The sequence below is a fragment of the Propithecus coquereli genome, unplaced genomic scaffold (genome assembly GCF_000956105.1).
Source record: "Propithecus coquereli isolate 6110/MARCELLA unplaced genomic scaffold, Pcoq_1.0 Scaffold1, whole genome shotgun sequence".
Taxonomy (NCBI): domain Eukaryota; kingdom Metazoa; phylum Chordata; class Mammalia; order Primates; family Indriidae; genus Propithecus; species Propithecus coquereli.
Window position 1 is genome coordinate 20,013,371 of NW_012133857.1, and position 19,680 is coordinate 20,033,050.

The 19,680-nt window shown below is 36.9% G+C and overlaps 1 protein-coding gene across 6 annotated transcripts in view; it reads left to right on the top strand.

The window, feature by feature from the left end:
- The window catches only part of SLMAP (sarcolemma associated protein), a 174,798-nt gene that overhangs the window by 138,650 nt on the left and 16,468 nt on the right, over nucleotides 1-19,680 (top strand). For all 6 annotated transcript variants that reach the window (XM_012638376.1, XM_012638386.1, XM_012638393.1 and 3 more), the window contains 5 exons: nucleotides 8,792-8,914; nucleotides 10,031-10,105; nucleotides 12,681-13,001; nucleotides 13,489-13,606; nucleotides 16,885-17,056. In XM_012638376.1, coding sequence (XP_012493830.1) covers nucleotides 8,792-8,914; nucleotides 10,031-10,105; nucleotides 12,681-13,001; nucleotides 13,489-13,606; nucleotides 16,885-17,056 — 809 coding nt within the window. The remainder of the gene's footprint in view (nucleotides 1-8,791; nucleotides 8,915-10,030; nucleotides 10,106-12,680; nucleotides 13,002-13,488; nucleotides 13,607-16,884; nucleotides 17,057-19,680) is intronic.

Sequence of the window (19,680 nt, forward strand, 5' to 3'; positions counted from 1 at the left end):
TGTGTCTCTGATAGGAACTCATTAGCACTTCTAACATAATTAGAATAAGGTAAAAATCTTAACTTTCTTGAAAGAATCGCCTGTTTGCTCTGTTATCATATAGTAACAGGTGTAAATTTCCTCATTTTCTGATTTTCCTTATCCTCCAATGAATATCCCCAAGTTCTTAGGATACTCTTCCAGATATTTTGGACTAAGAAATTTTAGTTAGGGCTAAGATAAGCAATGCATGTAATGAACTCTTACTTGGTTCACCTTTACACAGGAAGTACATTTATTTCTTGATATTTATGGAGTGAGTAGGAAATAAATCAGCATTTATAAAAGTGTTTTTAAAATAAAGTGCCTTGGGGTGGCTTATTGGTAAATCTGTGATTGTAAGCGTTTAATTTCTTTATATTGCCTTAGTGTACACAAGAAAAGTTGACATATACTATCACTTCAGCCCAGTGGGTTAAACACGTTGGTAATGGTGTACTAACACCAGGCAGCTCTCTGGTATCAGAGCAACAGTAACAGTCTATAGAAGTTTCTCCTTGTAGAAGTGTTGTTATGGGTGGACTATAAAGGGATCTTCTAGTCCAGACCTTGAATTTTCAGACTATGTAAGGAAGAAGGCCTTAGTTTTACCCTGCATTACCCTGCTGCTGGCCTAAATATACAGTGATGGGGATGTGGAGAGATTACCTAGATTCTCTTAGAGTTCTTTAGTCTGGACATCTTGGCCTTCTCTTTTCTTCCCTGTGGACACTGAAGATCATCACATGGCTCTTTGAACCACCTTCGATTGACTTCCACAACCAGGGGAGTTCCTGAGGATTGCTGGCCTGGGCAGCCAATTGCCAATTTGTCCTTAAGTATGAGCACAGTTTCCGGCACTATTACTGATCTGTACTCTTCTTAAGTGACCTTTGGTGTTGATAAGGCATGCTTAATGTCATAATAATATCCAGAAATATCATCTTATCAGAAATACAATACCATTATTGTATGAAATGTTGTTACTGATACTGAAAAAAATGTCTGAACCTGTGGGCCTTTATGGGAACACGGAGAAACAAGAAGGGAAGTGAATAAGTAATGAACACCCCTCATATAAAAGTAACCCTTCTTACAGTCTTTTGTACAGAAATCCTCCAGAAATCTTTTCAACAGCCAAAGTCAGACTGATGTATAAGTAGCATTTATGATTGTGTTAATTGTATTCAGCTATTAGTGCTATTGTGCTTTTATTTGTCAGTCTATTTTATTTTTTTGAGACAGAGTCTTGCTCTGTCACCCTGGCTAGAGTGCAGTGGCATCATCATAGCTCACTGCACCTCAAATTCCTGGGCTCAAGCAATCCTCCTGCCTCAACATCCCAAGTAACAGGGTCTTGAAGTGTGGGCCACCAGGTCAGTCTATTTTAGATTTGATTTTTATTCCATTGCCTACCACAGTGCCAGGTATTCATTAAAACTCAGATATTTGATGAATGAATTAATAACAGACTTCTTGCCTTAAAGAGCATTAGGAAAGTAACACACTCTACCGGTGAAGCTAAGAGTCAAAGAACTCTGGGTTAAATCCCAGCTTTGCCATTTATTTGTAATATGTCCCTGGGAAAATTGCTTAACCCCTCTGTGCTTCAGGTTTTTTTCATTTATTAGATTGGGGCAAACCAACTTCATAAGATTATTGTGAAGATTAAATGGAACAATGTGTGTGAACCACTTACCATGGTGTTGGGAACATAACATGTTAGTTACCATAGTGAAGACAACTAATGGTGATGATGGTGATTGATAAAAGCAGACCCAGGCCAGGTGCAGTGGCTCACATCTATAATCCTAGCACTTTGGGAAGCTGAAGTGGGAGGATTGCTTGAGACCAGGAGTTTAAGACCAGCCTGGAAAACATAGCAAGACCTCATCTTTACAAAAGATAAAAAAAATTAGTTGGGTATGGTGGTGTGCCTGTAGTCCAAGCTACATGGGAGGCTGAGGCAGGAGGATCGCTTGAGCCCAGGAGTTTGAGACTACAGTGAGCTATAATCATGCCACTGCACTCCAGCCTGGGTGATAAAGTGAGACCCTGTCTCTAAAAAAAATAAAAAATAAAAGCAAAAGCAGACTTATCTCTCATCTGTTGAAGAACTCTGAGTAACTTCATGAATTGACTAAGATCGTGGGGTTTTTAAAATATTTCCTACTTTATCTTTTAGGAAAAAGCACTTGTTGGGGATGGCTCTTTTCCAATTAATAATGCATTTGTTGCTTTTCCAGATGTCAGGAAAAAAATTTTTTTAATCGATGAGTACTACAGGAAAGCTAAACAATATCTATAGAAGTACCCACAGTGTAGCCTGGGGAATCAGACTAAAGGAAGAGAGAATGAAAGAGGAAGATGTGGGAGACAAAGAGACGAGAAAATATAAAATGCATGTGGAAGGGGGGCTGGCAGGTGCGCAAATGCTGTTACTAATTGCTTCAGGTGCTATTGATGAAGATGGGTCAGAGTTTCCCTGACCTTGCTTTCAGTTAAGATGACAAAACCCCCTACAACTTTCCTTACATTTCTGTTTGATAGCCAACTTTTGTTAATGAAGTATTATCTTTATCAGTACCTATTGAAATATTTTGTGGTTTGATTTTTTAATTTTGATTTTTTTAATTTATGTTATTCTCTGGGAAGGCAGTTCAATTTTAAAAACAGACTGTTAAGTCAGTCAATTATTGGATGTAATGAAAAATCACTCAGTTAGAATCAGGCATATTTTAGAAGTCCAAGAAATAATCACCATAGCCCTAAATGGTGATTATTGTTCTTTTGTAACAGTTTTATGAATTCTTAAAAATGATGTATTCACTGATACTTATTAGAAACTTATTTGAATTATGCTTGATTATGTGAGGTTATGCTTTGGTAATCTGTATAATTAGGTTCAGTGAGCTGACAGAATTTTCTCTTAAAGGAAAAGTATAAATTATTAGACCACAGTGTTAACCTTTAAGAGCTGTAGAAAGGAGCAACATTTAAGTAGCCTCTTTATTTTTCTCATTGAAACTCTTAGCCTGACTTCCTGAACCATTATTTTCCAATTTTATTCTTTCCTTTTTAAAAAAGCAGCCAATCTTTATTTAGAATTATGTACTACTTGTCACATCAGTCAGCTAGGAAAATAAAGTAGATTAAACACTCATCATGAGATATAAACAAAGTGATGATAGCAATAGTGCCTTTTTCCTGATATATTAATCATATTTCAGTCCATTTTTGCCATTTTTAAAAGAAAAATAAAGAGTAGATGAAACCACAGATTTCTGTATGCTTAAAACCAGCCATCTCCCAGAAAAAAGCTTTAAAAAGTTAGAACTCAGTCCAAATAGTATGTAATGCACTTTTGCTCTATTTAGGGAACTGTGCCAGGGACTCCAGCGGTTTCCAAGTCTGCTAAGACTGTTCTTGGGATTTGAGGAGTTTCTAGTCAGATTGGTAATAGGAGAGTGTATTATAAATTTTTAAAACTTCATGTTTCCCTGATGCCTCAAAATCCCCACAAACAGGCTTTGAATACTCTGCCCAGGCAACTAGGTGCACCTGTGTGATAAAGCTGGTCCCCTCCACAAGTTCCCTCCTTGCCCTCCGCTGACTGTGACCCAGTGATGTTCAGTGAAATTCCTTCATGCCTTTTGCTTGTGAAATCCCTCCATATCTCCAGTAAAGACATTTGCCTACTGGTCCTTGGGTGACCCAGCTCCCTGGGAGCTCCTCCCATGTGGCCCCCTGCCTGGTGTGCCATGCCTCTAGGACCTGTGAGTATAATAAATCCTTTCATTTCATATGCCTCTGCAAGCGTAATTTTCACAGCTGTGTTTGAGGGATCCTTTTATACCCCACAAGGGAAACTAACTCCCTCTCCCACTTATAAACAGAGAGGTATAGATAGTAAGCTAATTCTTGGTGGTTGTTGCCATCAGCAGTCAAAGAAAGGAGAATGTCTAGGCTTTTTGTTTGTTTTGAAGGATGAAGAAGAAAGGTATTTTGAGCTTCATGGAAGAAGGATCATTTGAGATGACCCTATAAGTGTGTCACACCATATATTACATATTCACTGACAAAAAACTGAACCTGAATTTGGTCAAGACCCTAGATTCACCTGCCAATTTGCAGGACATACAGAGAACCAAAGACATATTCTAAATGATGTGATGGGGATGCCACCGGCAAAATCCAGAATAGGGAAAATTCTATATATAGTACATACGTTTCAATTTCTTCGGCAAGTAAATTACAAGGGGAAAAAAAGGAAGGAGGATGGGGGACCCTATATATTAAGAGGTTTAAGAGATGTTTCAACTAAATACAATGTGTGAACCTTGTTTGGATCTTCATTCAAACAATTCAACTGTAAAAGAAGTTTGAGACAATGGGAAATCTAATATTGACTAGATACTTGATATTTAGAAATTGCTCATTTTTTTCAGTATGATAATAGTATTATAGTTATTTTATTTTTAGTCCTTTTAGAGGTTTTCCATGTATGTAATTTATATTACCACAGTGCCAGGTATTCATTAAAACTCAGATATTTGATGAATGAATTAATAACAGACTTCTTGCCTTAAAGAGCATTAGGAAAGTAACACACTCTACCGGTGAAGCTAAGAGTCAAAGAACTCTGGGTTAAATCCCAGCTTTGCCATTTATTTGTAATATGTCCCTGGGAAAATTGCTTAACCCCTCTGTGCTTCAGGTTTTTTTCATTTATTAGATTGGGGCAAACCAACTTCATAAGATTATTGTGAAGATTAAATGGAACAATGTGTGTGAACCACTTACCATGGTGTTGGGAACATAACATGTTAGTTACCATAGTGAAGACAACTAATGGTGATGATGGTGATTGATAAAAGCAGACCCAGGCCAGGTGCAGTGGCTCACATCTATAATCCTAGCACTTTGGGAAGCTGAAGTGGGAGGATTGCTTGAGACCAGGAGTTTAAGACCAGCCTGGAAAACATAGCAAGACATCTCTACAAAAGATAAAAAAATTAGTTGGGTGTGGTGGTGTGCCTGTAATCCCAGCTACTCGGGAGGCTGAGGCAGGAGGATCGCTTGAGCCCAGGAGTTTGAGGTTGCTATGAGCTAGGCTGACTCCATAGCACTCTAGCCCGAGCAACAGAGCAAGACTCTGTCTCAAAAAAAAAAACAAAAAAAATTTTTAAATGAGTGGGATTACAAGAAGAGTAGATCAAGATACCTTCTCAGGCAAAGGAATTGTTAAAAACTACAAGGTAGATAATTGGGTTGGGTTGTATAATTAAAGTTTGCTCACATAACCATTTATGTTATAAGTTGAAGTGGTTGTCACAAAATTCAGTGGCTTCTGAGCACAGAAATAACATGATCAGATCTGTATTTGGAGGAGTTTTATTGGATGAACTGGAGTAGGTAGAGGCTACAAGTTAGGCAATCAGGAGGCTTAGGTAAACATTGAGAGTCTGAAGTAGGATGATTGCTGTGGAAATTTAAAAGAACAAAACCTAATTTGGGGCCCTAGTCTTATCTTTCATCTCTCCCTTGGTAATCTCATCTAGAATCCATAGACCTGAGAAATCCATAGGCCTAAATATGGGAGAAAAATGGAAGTCAGATATAACTCCAGCATTTGATCCTGAGTGACTGAAAAGAGTATGGTATAATTAACAGAAATCTTTATTTCTGGAAGAAAAGGTGTCCTGAGGGGGACAGCGGTAGTTTTAGTTTGGCACATGCTGAAATGGAAGCATGACGATGGGTTCTGCTTTGCCTGGAGCCATTTATGCCCTTTATCCCAGTATAATTATTAAAAGTGCTCTCTTTCACATTCAAAGATGTCCCAGTTTTATATGGTCACACTGGGAACTAGAGGTGCAGCTGGAAGTATAGAACAGAAACTAGGACCAAAAAGTCATTTGCATTTATTTCTGAGATACGTATTGACCTGGTAGATATAGAGATAAGATACATAAGAAAGCTGCAGTCTTAGGAGGAAAGAGATACATTGATTATGTAATAAGTGTTTTAATAGATGTGGTGGGAACTTTGGAGAGCACAGCTAACTTCCTGGCTAGGGGCAGGATAGGTAGAGCAGTGGTCAGGATGGGATTCCCAAAGGAGATGATTAAAAATAAGTAAGAAGGGAAAGGGAGCCATACATTTCTTAAAAATAATACTTTTCCAAACAGGAATAATGTTTAAAGTAGGAATAATATCTGTCAGGAGGAAGGCATACAAGAGTGCAGGGAGCAACGGCCATATGGGTCAAATGTGGTGAAAGACTTGGTCAACAGAAGACAGCAATCAGGTTTGGGAATTCTCTGTGTGGGGGTGGTTGGTGGTAGCAGGGGGGATGGCTAAAGAAAGGAAAGAACAATGGGGAGGACAAAGGAGCCAACAAAAGATTGCCTGTCAACAAGAAGGAAGCTGGCTAGTCAGAAGGAGTGGCAAAGGGGTGAGAATCAACAATAAGAGGCCACTGCTAAAGTTAAATTTTCAGCCAGGCTGCCACCTGAGGCTATCTCACATGGCTGCACATATCCATGATGAAAAATTGGTCTTTCTCCGTGGTGAAGGTTGTTCTTATCAAGCAAGCCTGCAATGACCAGACCTTCTAAGAAAGGAGAAGCGATGGTAGTGGAAGGAAGATGTACCCACCTGGCCAGCTGCCTCAGCCAGATCACTTTTGTCAGTTAATGAAGTGACTTGCCGTGGCTAGATCAGCCTTCAACAAGCATGCACATGCAAAATAGAACTTGGGGGATAAAAAGACACTTTGCTTTGGCCCTATACCAAGTGGTTTAATGTGTCTCAACCACGTTTAGAACAAATGTCAGAGTTTAAGTTGGATCTCCAGTCACTCTTCAAAAGATATTTGGTAATACCCGATTTAATTTAGGGTACCATGTAGGCATTCTGTGGGCCCGGGCTGATTAATTTAGTGGGTTCATGTATAGTGTGAATTTACAGGATTTAGCCTTAGTCTGAGAAAAGCTGGCCCATGACCCAGACTATACAACAGGCAGTTCTAAAGATATGCCATTCGTGTTAGGGGGAAAACAAATTGTGTTAATCTTTCCTCATCATAACTCCTAAGTAATATTTCTTTCCATTTGACTTGTGTGTCTAAATAAAATGAATTTGGCTCAGTAAGGCTTTCATTTACTTTCATCTAAACACTTTTTCACCAATGCTCATCATAAGAATTTTCCCAAGATTGTGAAGTAGATTAATATAAAACTCCCTTTCTAGAACAAAAGTGAGGCACCATAAGAGTGGACCCAAGCCACAATAAACTAATAATGCATTTTCCCACACAAACATATGAAATAAATGAGCCCTTGATCAACCTTAGCACAAAAGAATTGCTCATTAGTCTTTGGTAAAAAATTGGCACTTGGTTTTCTAGGAGGATCTGCACACTTCTTGATTAGTTTGAATGTAGTCAAACTATCATGTTTGTGTTTATCATATTAAACTTAATTTGTAAAGATTTTTGCTATCTCTGCTTCTATGTTTACATTACAGGATATAAGGTATCTTATTTGTTCTAATTAAAATACCAATCTTTTTCATTATGTGGTGCAAAGAACTGGTTTGCAAATACTATTTAATATTAATAGATCCCTTTGTTGGCACATCTCATTATTGCCTAGATTATATTTTGTCTCTTGAAACATAATTACTTAACGTAATAGCTATTTCATTATTATTTAGTTCGAAAAGCAAATATTAGTTTTGTTTCACAACATCAGTGATCAAGGGAAGTATTCTGCTGCAGACAAGAATTATCTGCTTTAATAGACGTTAGAGATGGATTACAAACTGTCCTCAATGGGCTCACATCTGTAATCCCAGCACTTTGGGAGGCCGAAGTGGGAGGATTGCTTGAGGCCAGGAGTTCGAGACCTTGGCAACATAGCAAGACCCCTGTCTTTACAAAAAAGAAAAGAAAATTAGCCAGGTGTGGTGGCAGGTGCCTGTAGTCCCACCTACTCAGGAGGCTGAGGTGGGAGGATTGCTTGAGCCCAGGAGTTTGAAATTGCACTGAGCTGTGATCGTGCCACTGCATTCCAGCCTGGGTGACAGAACAAGACCCTGTCTCTTTAAAAAAAAGAAAAAATGCACTAGAAGAATATGGCTTACATGATATGTTTATTTCAGGCAATGTTCAGTAGCAGAAAGTTTTAATACAATGATGAACAGAGTGATTGGAAAGAAAGGAGGTGGGGGGGAAGAGACATATTTGAGACATAATGCTTGATTTAATTAATTTCAATAAAACCACTTAAGTTACATGATTTAAAAATTCAGCAAATATTTATTTGTTGTATGTGTGGTGTTGGGAAAATGGTCATGGCAAAGTGGTTACAACAGAGCTTTCAGCCTAGTTTTTATTTTGTATGCTGTAATAGGGGTAATCATGCTAAAACCTTTTTGTATTTCTATTTCCAGTTAAGTTCTAAGTGAAATTTTGCTTACATAATCTCTCCATGAGTAAAATATATAATTTAATATACATAAATATATATTTTTAAGTGCCATTACCATGAATTACTAATATATGTTAATATTTAACTGTATTTGTTTTCTTTCTGGAGGGTAAATGACTAAAATACTCATTATAATTTGTTTCTAAGTTTTATTTAACTCATTTGTTCTGTGTTGTTTAACTGTGCATGTCTAAACATGAAAGCAATTTTACCAGTTGATTATAGAGATTATAGTGTGATACTAACTCTTGCTTTTAAACTAAAAATGTTTTTGTCAGATGACTTGCAGGGTGCACAGTCAGAAATTGAGGCAAAACAAGAAATTCAGCATCTCCGCAAGGAATTGATTGAAGCCCAGGAGCTAGCTAGAGCAAGTAAACAAAAATGCTTTGAACTTCAAGGTGAGATCAAGATTACTTTGATTCCTTAGGGGATGTATGGAAGCAGCATGATATAATTGGATGGCCCCAAACTTGGAGACCAAAGACATGATATCTTGTTCCAGATCCACAAATTTATTAGATATGTGATCTTAGGACATTCGCTTGACCTCTCTAAACTTATGTTTCAGAGCAGTAAAATGAAGAGAGATACGGTTAGTCTACTTTCCCATTATTGATGTGAAGATCAAGTAAGATCTCTACCAATGAAAGATATTAATAGTTAATTACATATTAAGTACAAGAAAAAGAAAAAAGATAAATTTCTAAGTTTCCTGTGATTTTATAGTGTATTCATCAGTAAATGAGAGGAACCAGGCAAAATTATGGTATAGAATCTTCTAATGTCCTGGGTACTTTCTTTTCTAGTAGGTCACTTATCTGTAGTGTCCTAAGCCAGTAGAGTCTATGCTGTTCCCTAGAGCTTACAATTCTGTATCATTCGCAGTAACTAACCTGATTGCACTCAGTTAGCATTTTAGAGAGTCTTAAAATGAGGAAAAAGTGAATAGTCTCATGTTCTCTAAGATGGCCTTCCTGACCAGAAGGAAGATTCACATCCCAGGAGGGCACTGGGAACTTCCTGTTACTACTTCTTTCCTTTCCTGCTTCTTGAAGAATTAGAATTGGTATTCATTTAATTTGAACTTTTTGGAGAGTCCAGGCTAATATATTTAATTACAATGAGAAAATTTTTAGTAAGCAGTCAGCAATTATTTAGTTCAGTGCTTACTGTGTGCTCAACAGTAAACATGAGGATTTTAAGTCTGTTTTTAAAAATTAAAGCCCAAAATGCTGATTAGCAATTATCAAGAATGCTTCTTATGTGAAGAATAGCACATACTATCTTAGTGATACAAGGACCAGAACACTCCACTACTCAATTGAATAAATTTATTACTTACTACTGTTGTGTGTTACTAAAATCTTTAAACTATCTAACGACTCATACCGATAATACTTATTGCCTAACTTTTGTTTCTTTCAGTAAGCTTTAGGAGAGAATTTCTGAGAAATTTCCAGCTGCTCAATTAACTCACAAAATGATTAATAGATATATTGTGTTTTCACTTTTAGCTCTTTTGGAAGAAGAAAGAAAAGCCTATCGAAATCAAGTTGAGGAATCCACTAAACAAATACAGGTTCTTCAAGGTACGGAGAACCAAGGCTATTTGAGGTTGTTACTGTTTGTTTTTAGTGATCCAAAAGGAATGGAAAGTAAAAATGCAGAGGGTCCCCATTTTTCATGGCTTTGGTTCATCCTAGAACCTCATATTATAACTGGGCTCTTGGTGGAGCTTTATTTTCTTAATAAGATAAAAGGGAAGATTCTCCAATACTCTAGTATTAGATACTTATAGCAGAAAGAGCAGGGGTGAAGATTTGGATTTGGTAATCGCTTTCCTGGTTATCTTGTAAGTTACTGCAGAGAGGGCCTTTGGATGGGAAATTTGTTTGAGCTGCTCTGTGCTCAGCACTTTTAGCTTGCTGATATGTAATGCTCAAAACACACTTGCACTGCAATAAAAATTATATACCACATGATATAGAATAATGGTCTCTGTATCGCCTTCATTAGTCAGATCTGCTCTTCATATCCACCATTTTACTATTTTTTTGTCTGGGCTATTGCAAGGTCATTACAGAAATGACCAGAAAAACCCTTGCCTGTCAAGTGTTTACTTCAAGCTGGAGCTCCTGGTACTGTGAAGCTATATTTGTGAGACACCCCAGGAGAGGTCTTTCTTTCCCATGCCATTATAAAATTCCTAAAGCAAAATTAATTTGCCTTCATTGTCAAACAACCAATGTTATTTAAAGGTAGGGTGGGAAGGAATTATAAATAGACATGTAATCACAGTTCAGAAGAGAAAGGGAGTCATTGTGTAAGGCTTATGGTATTTGTCCAGAAATATTGCAGAGAAAAACTAGTCTTTGGGGGCTTCTTTTCTTATTTTTTGAGTGGGACATTTGAATTATTAAAAATTTAGTATTGTATTATGGTCAAATTAGAATTTCTGGTATAGATCATATGTGTTTTTAATTTGAAACTCTTTAGACTCTTACTGTAGTTTAATGCCGTTATCCATTAGTTTATATAAATATGACTTGAATCTCTATTTCCATCCTGTACTGTGTATGGGCAATTTTCCCTAAAGGTTCTGTGACATAGTGCTGCCTTTGGTTTTAAAGCTGTCTTGCCCAGGCATCACTGAGTGCCCTCTAGTGCCAGCATGTGTATTTCAGGACATTATCAACAAGTCTGTGGGCGTCTTATCTCTTATCCATTGTGCCATTTCATATTTTGAGCCTATTACCTCTCAATCCTTCCTACAAACTTAAAGGGTACCTTCTTAAATGTATGTTTATGTGACAACCTCCCCCTCTCTGAGCCCTAAATCCTCTTATAATTAATTAATTATTCTCCCTTGGAACTTTTTCTATCTATAATATCTTTGTGTTATGGTAAGCAAGGCTAGTATTCCAGTTCTGCACCAGGTATGATTTTTTTTTTTTTTTGAGACAGAGTCTCGCTCTGTTGCCCGGAATAGAGTGCCATGGCGTCAGCCTAGCTCACAGCAACCTCAAACTCCTGGGCTCGAGCAATCCTACTGCCTCAGCCTCCTGAGTAGCTGGGACTACAGACGTGCGCCACCATGCCCGGCTAATTTTTTCTATATAGATTTTTAGTTGTCCGAATTATTTCTTTCTATTTTTAGTAGAGACGGGGTCTCGCTCTTGTTCAGGCTAGTCTCAAACTCCTGACCTTGAGCGATCCACCCGCCTCGGCCTCCCAGAGTGCTAGGATTACAGGCGTGAGCCTCCGCGCCCGGCCACCAGGTATGATTTTATACAGATTGTTTCCAGTTTGGGTCATGAGAGCATAAGACCACATCTTTTAAAAATACATGTACCTCTTCAGTTAGGCAGTATTTGTTGATTTTTATCAACTCATTAATCCAACCAATAATTCTTGAGTATTTACTCTGTCAGGTATTAGGGAAAGAATAGTGAGCAAAACAAAAGCCCTGCACACATGAGGTATACAGTCTAGTGGAAAAGATAAACAATAAGCAAATAAATATATAATGTGATAGCCAATAAGAGCTTTGAAAGAAAATAAAGCAGAGTAAAGGGCCAGAGAGTGCTTAGAGGACTGTTTTTTTAGATAAATCATTAGAGGACTCTTTAAGGAATTGACATTTAGACAGAAAAATGAATCAAGAACATCAAGTGTTTAATGTTTACGATTTGGCCAAGCAATTCTACACATAAGTTTCCCCCTACAAAAATAATCAGGACTGCATTATGAGCAGTATTGTATATAGTAATTAAACATAGAACAGCCTAATATGTGTCAAATAAGTTATAGTAAAACTATTATTTGTTGAAAGATTTCTGTTAAGAGGATAGAGAACACTATATATATTGTGATCACTTCCTATTTAATGTTTATTTTTATATGTGTTTAAATGCATAGGAAAAAATCTAGAAGAATAAATACTAAAATGTTGGAAGCAGTTTTCTCTGTGTTGGGAAAATAAAGATCACTTTGGTCTTTTCTCTTTAGTTATCTGTATTTTGACATTTTTCTGCTTAGACAATTTAAGCAACAACTCTGACAGCTTGGGCTATGCGGTAGCTACAGTCTTGTATGAGCGGTTCTTTTATTTCTAACTCCTGTGGGCTAAGGATGGATAAATGATGGATAAATATACTTTTGTAGCCCAACTGCAGAGGTTACACATCGATATTGAGAGTCTCCGGGAGGAGAAGGACAGTGAAATCACAAGCACTAGAGATGAACTGCTTAGTGCCCGAGATGAAATTTTGCTCCTTCATCAAGCAGCAGAAAAGGCTGCCTCTGAGCGGGACACTGACATTGCTTCTTTACAAGAAGAGCTTAAGAAGGTGCGAGCTGAGCTTGAGCGGTGGCGGAAAGCAGCATCCGAATATGAGAAGGAAATCACAAGTCTGCAAAACAGTTTTCAGCTTCGATGTCAACAGTGTGAGGACCAGCAGAGAGAAGAAGCAACCAGATTGCGAGGTAAATGTATTTTACATGAAGCTCTTAACTTTTGGCAATGATAACTTTTTTTTTATTCCCGTTCCTTTCACACATGAGGAGATAACTTATTGTACAAAATGACCAGGCAGGCTTTTTTTTTTTCTTGATAGCAATCAGTTATATAAAGCATTGTTTCTATATTGGGGCTGGAAATACATTCTTCAGATCTTCAAGTTCCACAATAAATTTTTAAAAATTTTACAATTTTATATTTTGTTTAAATACTATTAGAAATTATTTGTCTTATAAAAGTGAAGTGGAAGAAAATACTGCTCAAATTCAAGACGACAGAACTTCCTTGAGGTATAGATGCAAAGTAACAAAGAATAACCATGTAGAATCTGTATTCTTTTAAGTTGGGGAGTGGGGGCTTAGTATGTTCTTCTCTGAATTATTTCCCATTATCCTTTGAATTATTTTAGAAGTTATGTTCCTATGTTAAAAGTATGTTTTGGGACTATTTCAGGTGAACTAGAGAAATTGAGAAAGGAATGGAACGTATTGGAAACTGAATGCCGTTCTCTAAAAAAGGAAAATGTTTTGCTATCATCGGAACTGCAACGGCAAGAGAAGGAATTACACAAGTATGCGAGAACTCTTTTTTTAGCTTCAAAATATTTCTTTATCTTAAATTTTCATCTAATTTAAATTGAATTTTGATACTTAAATATGTTATAAGAGCAAAATGTTCAGCCAGACTCTGTTTGGCTGTTTGGCAGGTCAACCATACTAAATAATTACTTAAACAGTTTTTCCTCTGCTGCCACCATCATCCTACATGTCCTTTCCTTGTACTCAAGAAATAGATTCATTAAAGGCCCCCTCCCCCCTAAAAAGCAACCCTAAGCAAATACCAAAGGTCTATAATTAGTTGTTGAACTTGCTCTATAAACTAATTAATAAATTTCAAATATAAATTGTTTTTCTTTCACATCAGTGATCCCTTCTGTTAGTAAGGGTGATCAGGAAGTGACTTTAATAAAGAATTTGTACTACTGAAAGATAAAATTCAGCTTCTGGATTTCAAACAAGGTTATATGAAGAATAATAATATATCAGATCAAGAATTCTCTAAAGCCAGTTAAATCTTTCTCGTATCCAGTACCTTATAAGCAAACCAATTAATATGTTGGATTTATTTCAGTAAATTTAGTGGAATCCTGTTTTTGAACCAACATTTGTCATATATAAATTTAAAATTGGTTTATTCTTAAAAATTTAGTCTATTCCATGTTTTTATTTTTAAAACAATGTTTATGTTCTAAATTCAGAATATGAAAGTAGCACATGTTTCCTACTGAAGCCACTCTTAATTAATCCCAGCTCTCTCACCTCAAATATATCAAAAATGAGGGTCATTACTCTGTTGTTGGCCTTGTGTTTACATTCCTAGAGAGCATTGAGGTTAGCAGAACTCAATAATTTAAGGTCAGTTCCCATAGAAAACAAGCTTTAAGGGAAAATAATAAGGAACAGGACTAGATATATCAGAAAATAATAAGCTTCATTATCTGTTTAGAAAAACAAATTGTAATGTGGATTATACATTTAAAAAAATTAACTCACTGAAAGAACAAGATGTGCTGGTTCATTCTCTGAAACCCCTTTTTACAATACCCTGTCTTCTCAATACAAGTATCCATAAAGTGCTTTTATTTTCTTTTCTAGTGTTATAACTTTCTTTAGTCTTTTCATACATTTTATTTGTATGACTTTTTGAATGTGAAGAAATAATTCATAAAAAAGAATAAAAACAAACATGTGGGCCGGGCGCGGTGGCTCACGCCTGTAATCCTAGCTCTCTGGGAGGCCAAGGCGGGCGGATTGTTTGAGCTCAGGAGTTCGAAACCAGCCTGAGCAAGAGCAAGACCCCGTCTCTACTAAAAATAGAAAGAAATTAATTGGACAACTAAAATATATAGAAAAAATTAGCCGGGCATGGTGGTGCATGCCTGTAGTCCCAGCTACTCGGGAGGCTGAGGCAGGAGGATCGCTTGAGCCCAGGAGTTTGAGGTTGCTGTGAGCTAGTCTGACGCCACGGCACTCACTCTAGCCCGGGCAAAAGAGTGAGATTCTGTCTCAAAAAAACAAACAAACAAACAAACAAACGTGTGTTTATAACAGTAAAAGTTCGTAAAAGCAATTCCAAAATATGAATAGGACAAAATAAAGTCCCAAGCAACAAATACACATACACACAAACATGCGCGCACACACACACACATTAATTAAGAAGTATACTGATTATCTGTGTAACAGCACATTTGAATAAATTGCTTGGTGTAAAGCACGTGTAAGATGATGATGCAGATACCGAAGTTCTTTATATTTGAAATACATTAGAATCTTAGTCAATCCTCTTAGTTTGGTATTCTATCAAGCAATAAATACCAATGTTTGATTACCAGTGTTGATTGTCTTAATTATTCTTGTTTTGAAATTATTTGTATTTTAAAGATTCAGAGTAGATCTTTTATTTTTGAGATGTGATGATGACTTAGAATCTGGCAGATTGTTAAATACTGTTTTTAAATTACTTCAAATTTGTTTAGGTGTTGAAAAGCAAGCCTACAAACTCCTTATGAGTAGAACCATGTGGTTTAAAAATACTAAGTCCCAGAAAGGTAGAATATATTAGATCATTGGTCAAGTCATCTGCCTAAACTCACATAAAGTATTTGAGGTAGATTAATTCTGTTCCTTAAACTTTTCTGGTGCAGTAGTTTTCTAAATTTACTTAGTAAGCCTCCCCAGCATTTTAAGTAGTATTTAGCAGCTAGTCTTCCTTTACAGGGTCTTATGTGCCATTTAATTCCTAGCTCTATTTGCCTGGCAACAGCAGACCCACCCCTAAGAATCTTCGTATAATACAACCAGGGTGGGATTTATACTCTCTAGTACCTCAGTTACAGTATGAAGTCTGATTCTTGAATGATCCATTCTGGAAGATACAAAACTGTCACCCTGGAAAACCTTATACTCCTTTAGCTATTTTAGGGAGCCAAATTCTCTAACTCAGCTATACTTTGCAGGTCTTTTGTTCTCTGTTTTCTGCGACGTAGAAGAAGGAATTGGACAAGGAATTATGATTCATGCATATCAAGCTGTTGTAAATCAGATTTTTTTACATCAAGTTATAGAAGTAATCATGGAATTTAAGCTGGAGAACAGCCCCAGAAATTGATGAGTTCAACCTTCTTGTTTGACAGTGGAGGGCCCTGAGACTCTCCTTTTGTTATTTATGTCTATCTCACAGGGTGCCTGGCACAGATCTAAGAACTCAGGAAATGTTTACTCAAATGAAATGTGCCAGTTAAGTAATTTGCTCAACATCCCACAGTTAAATAGTGGGAGGACTAGGGTCTAGAACCCAGTCTCCTAGTCCCTTTGTCTTATGCTTTTTTCCCCAATTTGATGTGTCTTCTCATTTGAACAGGTTTATCTTATTTGAGTTGGCAGTGGCTCCTAAGCTTTTAAGTTTATGACCACCATCCTATTTGTCAAGTACTTACACTTACAAGAAAATGGTTGAAATATGTTTATTTTTTCCTATAGAAGACCTATACTGAATCTTTTGATGATATAAATAATATAATTTGATAGAACAAAACATAGTTAATCACCTCCTGCTTCTGGTTTTTAAATTTCAACTTTTGTGTGTATTTGATAGGATAGTTTTACTTACAGTTTTTAGTGTTTTAATGCTTTTTGCTTATTGAAAATATCTTTCTTTCTTACACTTTTTTCCCTCCTCTGAAATCCATTCTATGCCTCGTAGTGAAATGCATAAGGAATTGGACTCCCTGCCTGCCGTGTCCATTTTCTACCTGTGAATAACTATCTGTCAATATTTATGTTGCAGTTCTCAGAAGCAGAGTTTAGAGCTTACCAGTGATCTCAGCATCCTTCAGATGACTAGGAAAGAGCTTGAGAATCAAATGGGATCTTTGAAAGAACAGCATCTTCGGGATTCAGCTGATTTAAAAACTCTTCTCAGTAAGGCTGAAAACCAAGCAAAGGATGTACAGAAAGAGGTAAAGGGAAAAGACATTATGAGCCCAGTTGTGGTTGGACTTAAAGCCAAAAGCAAATCAGATATCCATGCTAGTTAGAAATAAAAGAAAGCAGAAGTCACATTACCTGTCACAAAGTTGATACTTGGAACATCCTGCTTGGTGATTTCTAGAGGTATATCAAGGTCCATATATAGAGAACTCATCAGTAGTAGGGTTGATCTCAAAAATGTAAATATATAAAATTACATTTTAATTTTTCTCTACCAGTTAGTTGACCTACATGAGAAGCCCTTTGTATCAGATCACTTGATTCATTGTTTATATTTCAAAGAGTATCATATTTAACCTAGAATACTTTGGAAGGTAAACTGGGGCTGTACTATAATGCTGTCTGAACCCTTCAGGTGAAATTGGCCTGAAAAGTTACTTAAAATTCACCTCATAGCCAGCCAGCCAAACACACGTTCGTTTTATGACCTTTTACTTTCTCTCCTCCTATCTCCTTTCCCCCTTCTTCACAAATATGCATGCTCACTTTTCATGTCATTTTGCTTAAAACCTTGACTTGGATGGCTTCTTAAAAAATCATGTTAAAAATGATAAGGATTAACTTTGGGACAGAGACCCTACCCAACTGCTTCCTGAGTAAGGCAGGTACCTTTCACTTCCCAAAGCCTTGAAGTTGACAGCAGGGCAGTAAGTGCTGCATTCAGTCCTGCTGGCCTCATACCACTCCGTGCATTGACTCGTGCCTGGCCAGCTCTGGTCATGGAGAAGGCTAATACAATTTGATCTAATCAGGGACCACCCCAGTTGTGGAGTCTCTTAAAAGGATTCTTGGTCTGGCACGGTGGCTCATACCTGTAATCCCAGCACTTTAGGAGGCCAATGCAGGAGGATCACTTGAGGCCAGGAGTTCAAGACCAGCCGGGGAACATAGAAAGACCTTGTCTCTACAAAAAAAAAAAAAAAATTAGTTGGGCATGGTAGCGTGTGCCTGTAGTCTTAGCTACTTGGGAGGCTAAGGGTGGGAGTATCACTCGTGCGCAGGAGAGGTTATAGTGAGCTACGATCGTGCCCCACTGCACAACAGCCTGGGTGTCGGAGAGAGACCCTGTCTCTTTAACAAAATCAATTAATTAAAAAAAAAGGATTCTTTATAAATTAGAAGGAAGTTGAAGACGACTTTTAGTCTTTAATAATGAATTTTCCCAAAATTGTTTTTAGATTTACTTGATCAATGCAGTATTTCTTTGCACTTTCCTTATAGTATCTTGAATTTGGAAATGATTGTTGTTCTTCTGTCTTTATGTTTGTTCCTAAAGAAAAAAAAACTGTAATATTTTATATTTTCTTGTGGACATATTGATTTTGTAATATGTTCGTTTTTACCTTGCTAAGGTTATGTGTTTTAGGAGAAATCTCATTTTATTTGGTTGGAACACAAGTTTTGTGCCAAAGTAAATATCTTAGTATTAATACTGTAAGCACTTTGTGTCCTTCCAGTCCATACGCCATAATTCTTTCAAAATCTGGGAAGAATGCTGTGGTTGGAAGATGATGCTGTTGTATGTTACTATAAATGCATTAGCCACTTTGTTGCATTATTTGTTTGCCTGTTTTTGGTCACTGAGTAATCAGTGCAAAATGCTGTTTCCACGAATGGCAGTGGCATGTTGTCACAGCATCTAAATTGTTGATAGTCTTGGATTGCATTAAATGCAGCACATTTAAAAATATGTCTGATCTTGTCAATATGTTTCTTTTCTGTTTTCTTGTTTACTGTTATCCATTGTGAAATGATGTGTAGTCATCATACTCCTTTGTAATGTGAAATTGCTCACTCTGTTTGTCCTGATGTCAACGTATTAGATACTAGTCTGTAACTAAAATGTTCTTTTATGAGTATGAGGTTCTTATCTCTGTGTAATCCATGGAAATGAGTTATTACCTTTTATTAGTGCACATATATTCTCCTTGAACATTTCCCCTTTGTTCTCATTTCTCTCATAGAATCATGCTTAATGTACACAGTATCTGATTGTGTATTTCAGCACTGTAACATGCTAAAATATTACAAGCTAAGCAAGCCCAGATATTATTTTTATGAAGACTAACCGAAGTGTTGGTAATATTGTGCGATACTTCCCTCTTAATCAGGACTGAGCTCATTTCTCACCAGAGTTAGAAAGCAAGATGAAGCAAAAATGATATCCAAGCAAGGTGTGACACTGAGGCTGCAGAAGATGACCTTTGTTGCACTAATTAAATTTTTTATATGTGGCAGCTTTTATATGATCATTTAACAAAGAAAAAGTACATAAGAAAAGTACATTTTAATCTTCAGTATTAAGGGAAAATAATGATATATCATCTTTATATTTGACTTTAGAAAGCATCTATATATTTTAATTCAGTAGGAATATCTGTAATTTAAGAATTTGTAAAACATTGAGCACACAAGTCCACTCTGCTAAGACTGACTCAAGACAGTTGTTTGGTCCAGGGATGGTGGCTCACACCTATAATCCTAGCACTTTGGGAGGCCGAGGTGGGATGGCTTGAGGCCAGGAATTCAAGACCAGCCTGAGCAACATAGTAAGACCGTGTCTCTACAAAAAACAGAAAAATTAGGCCGGGCA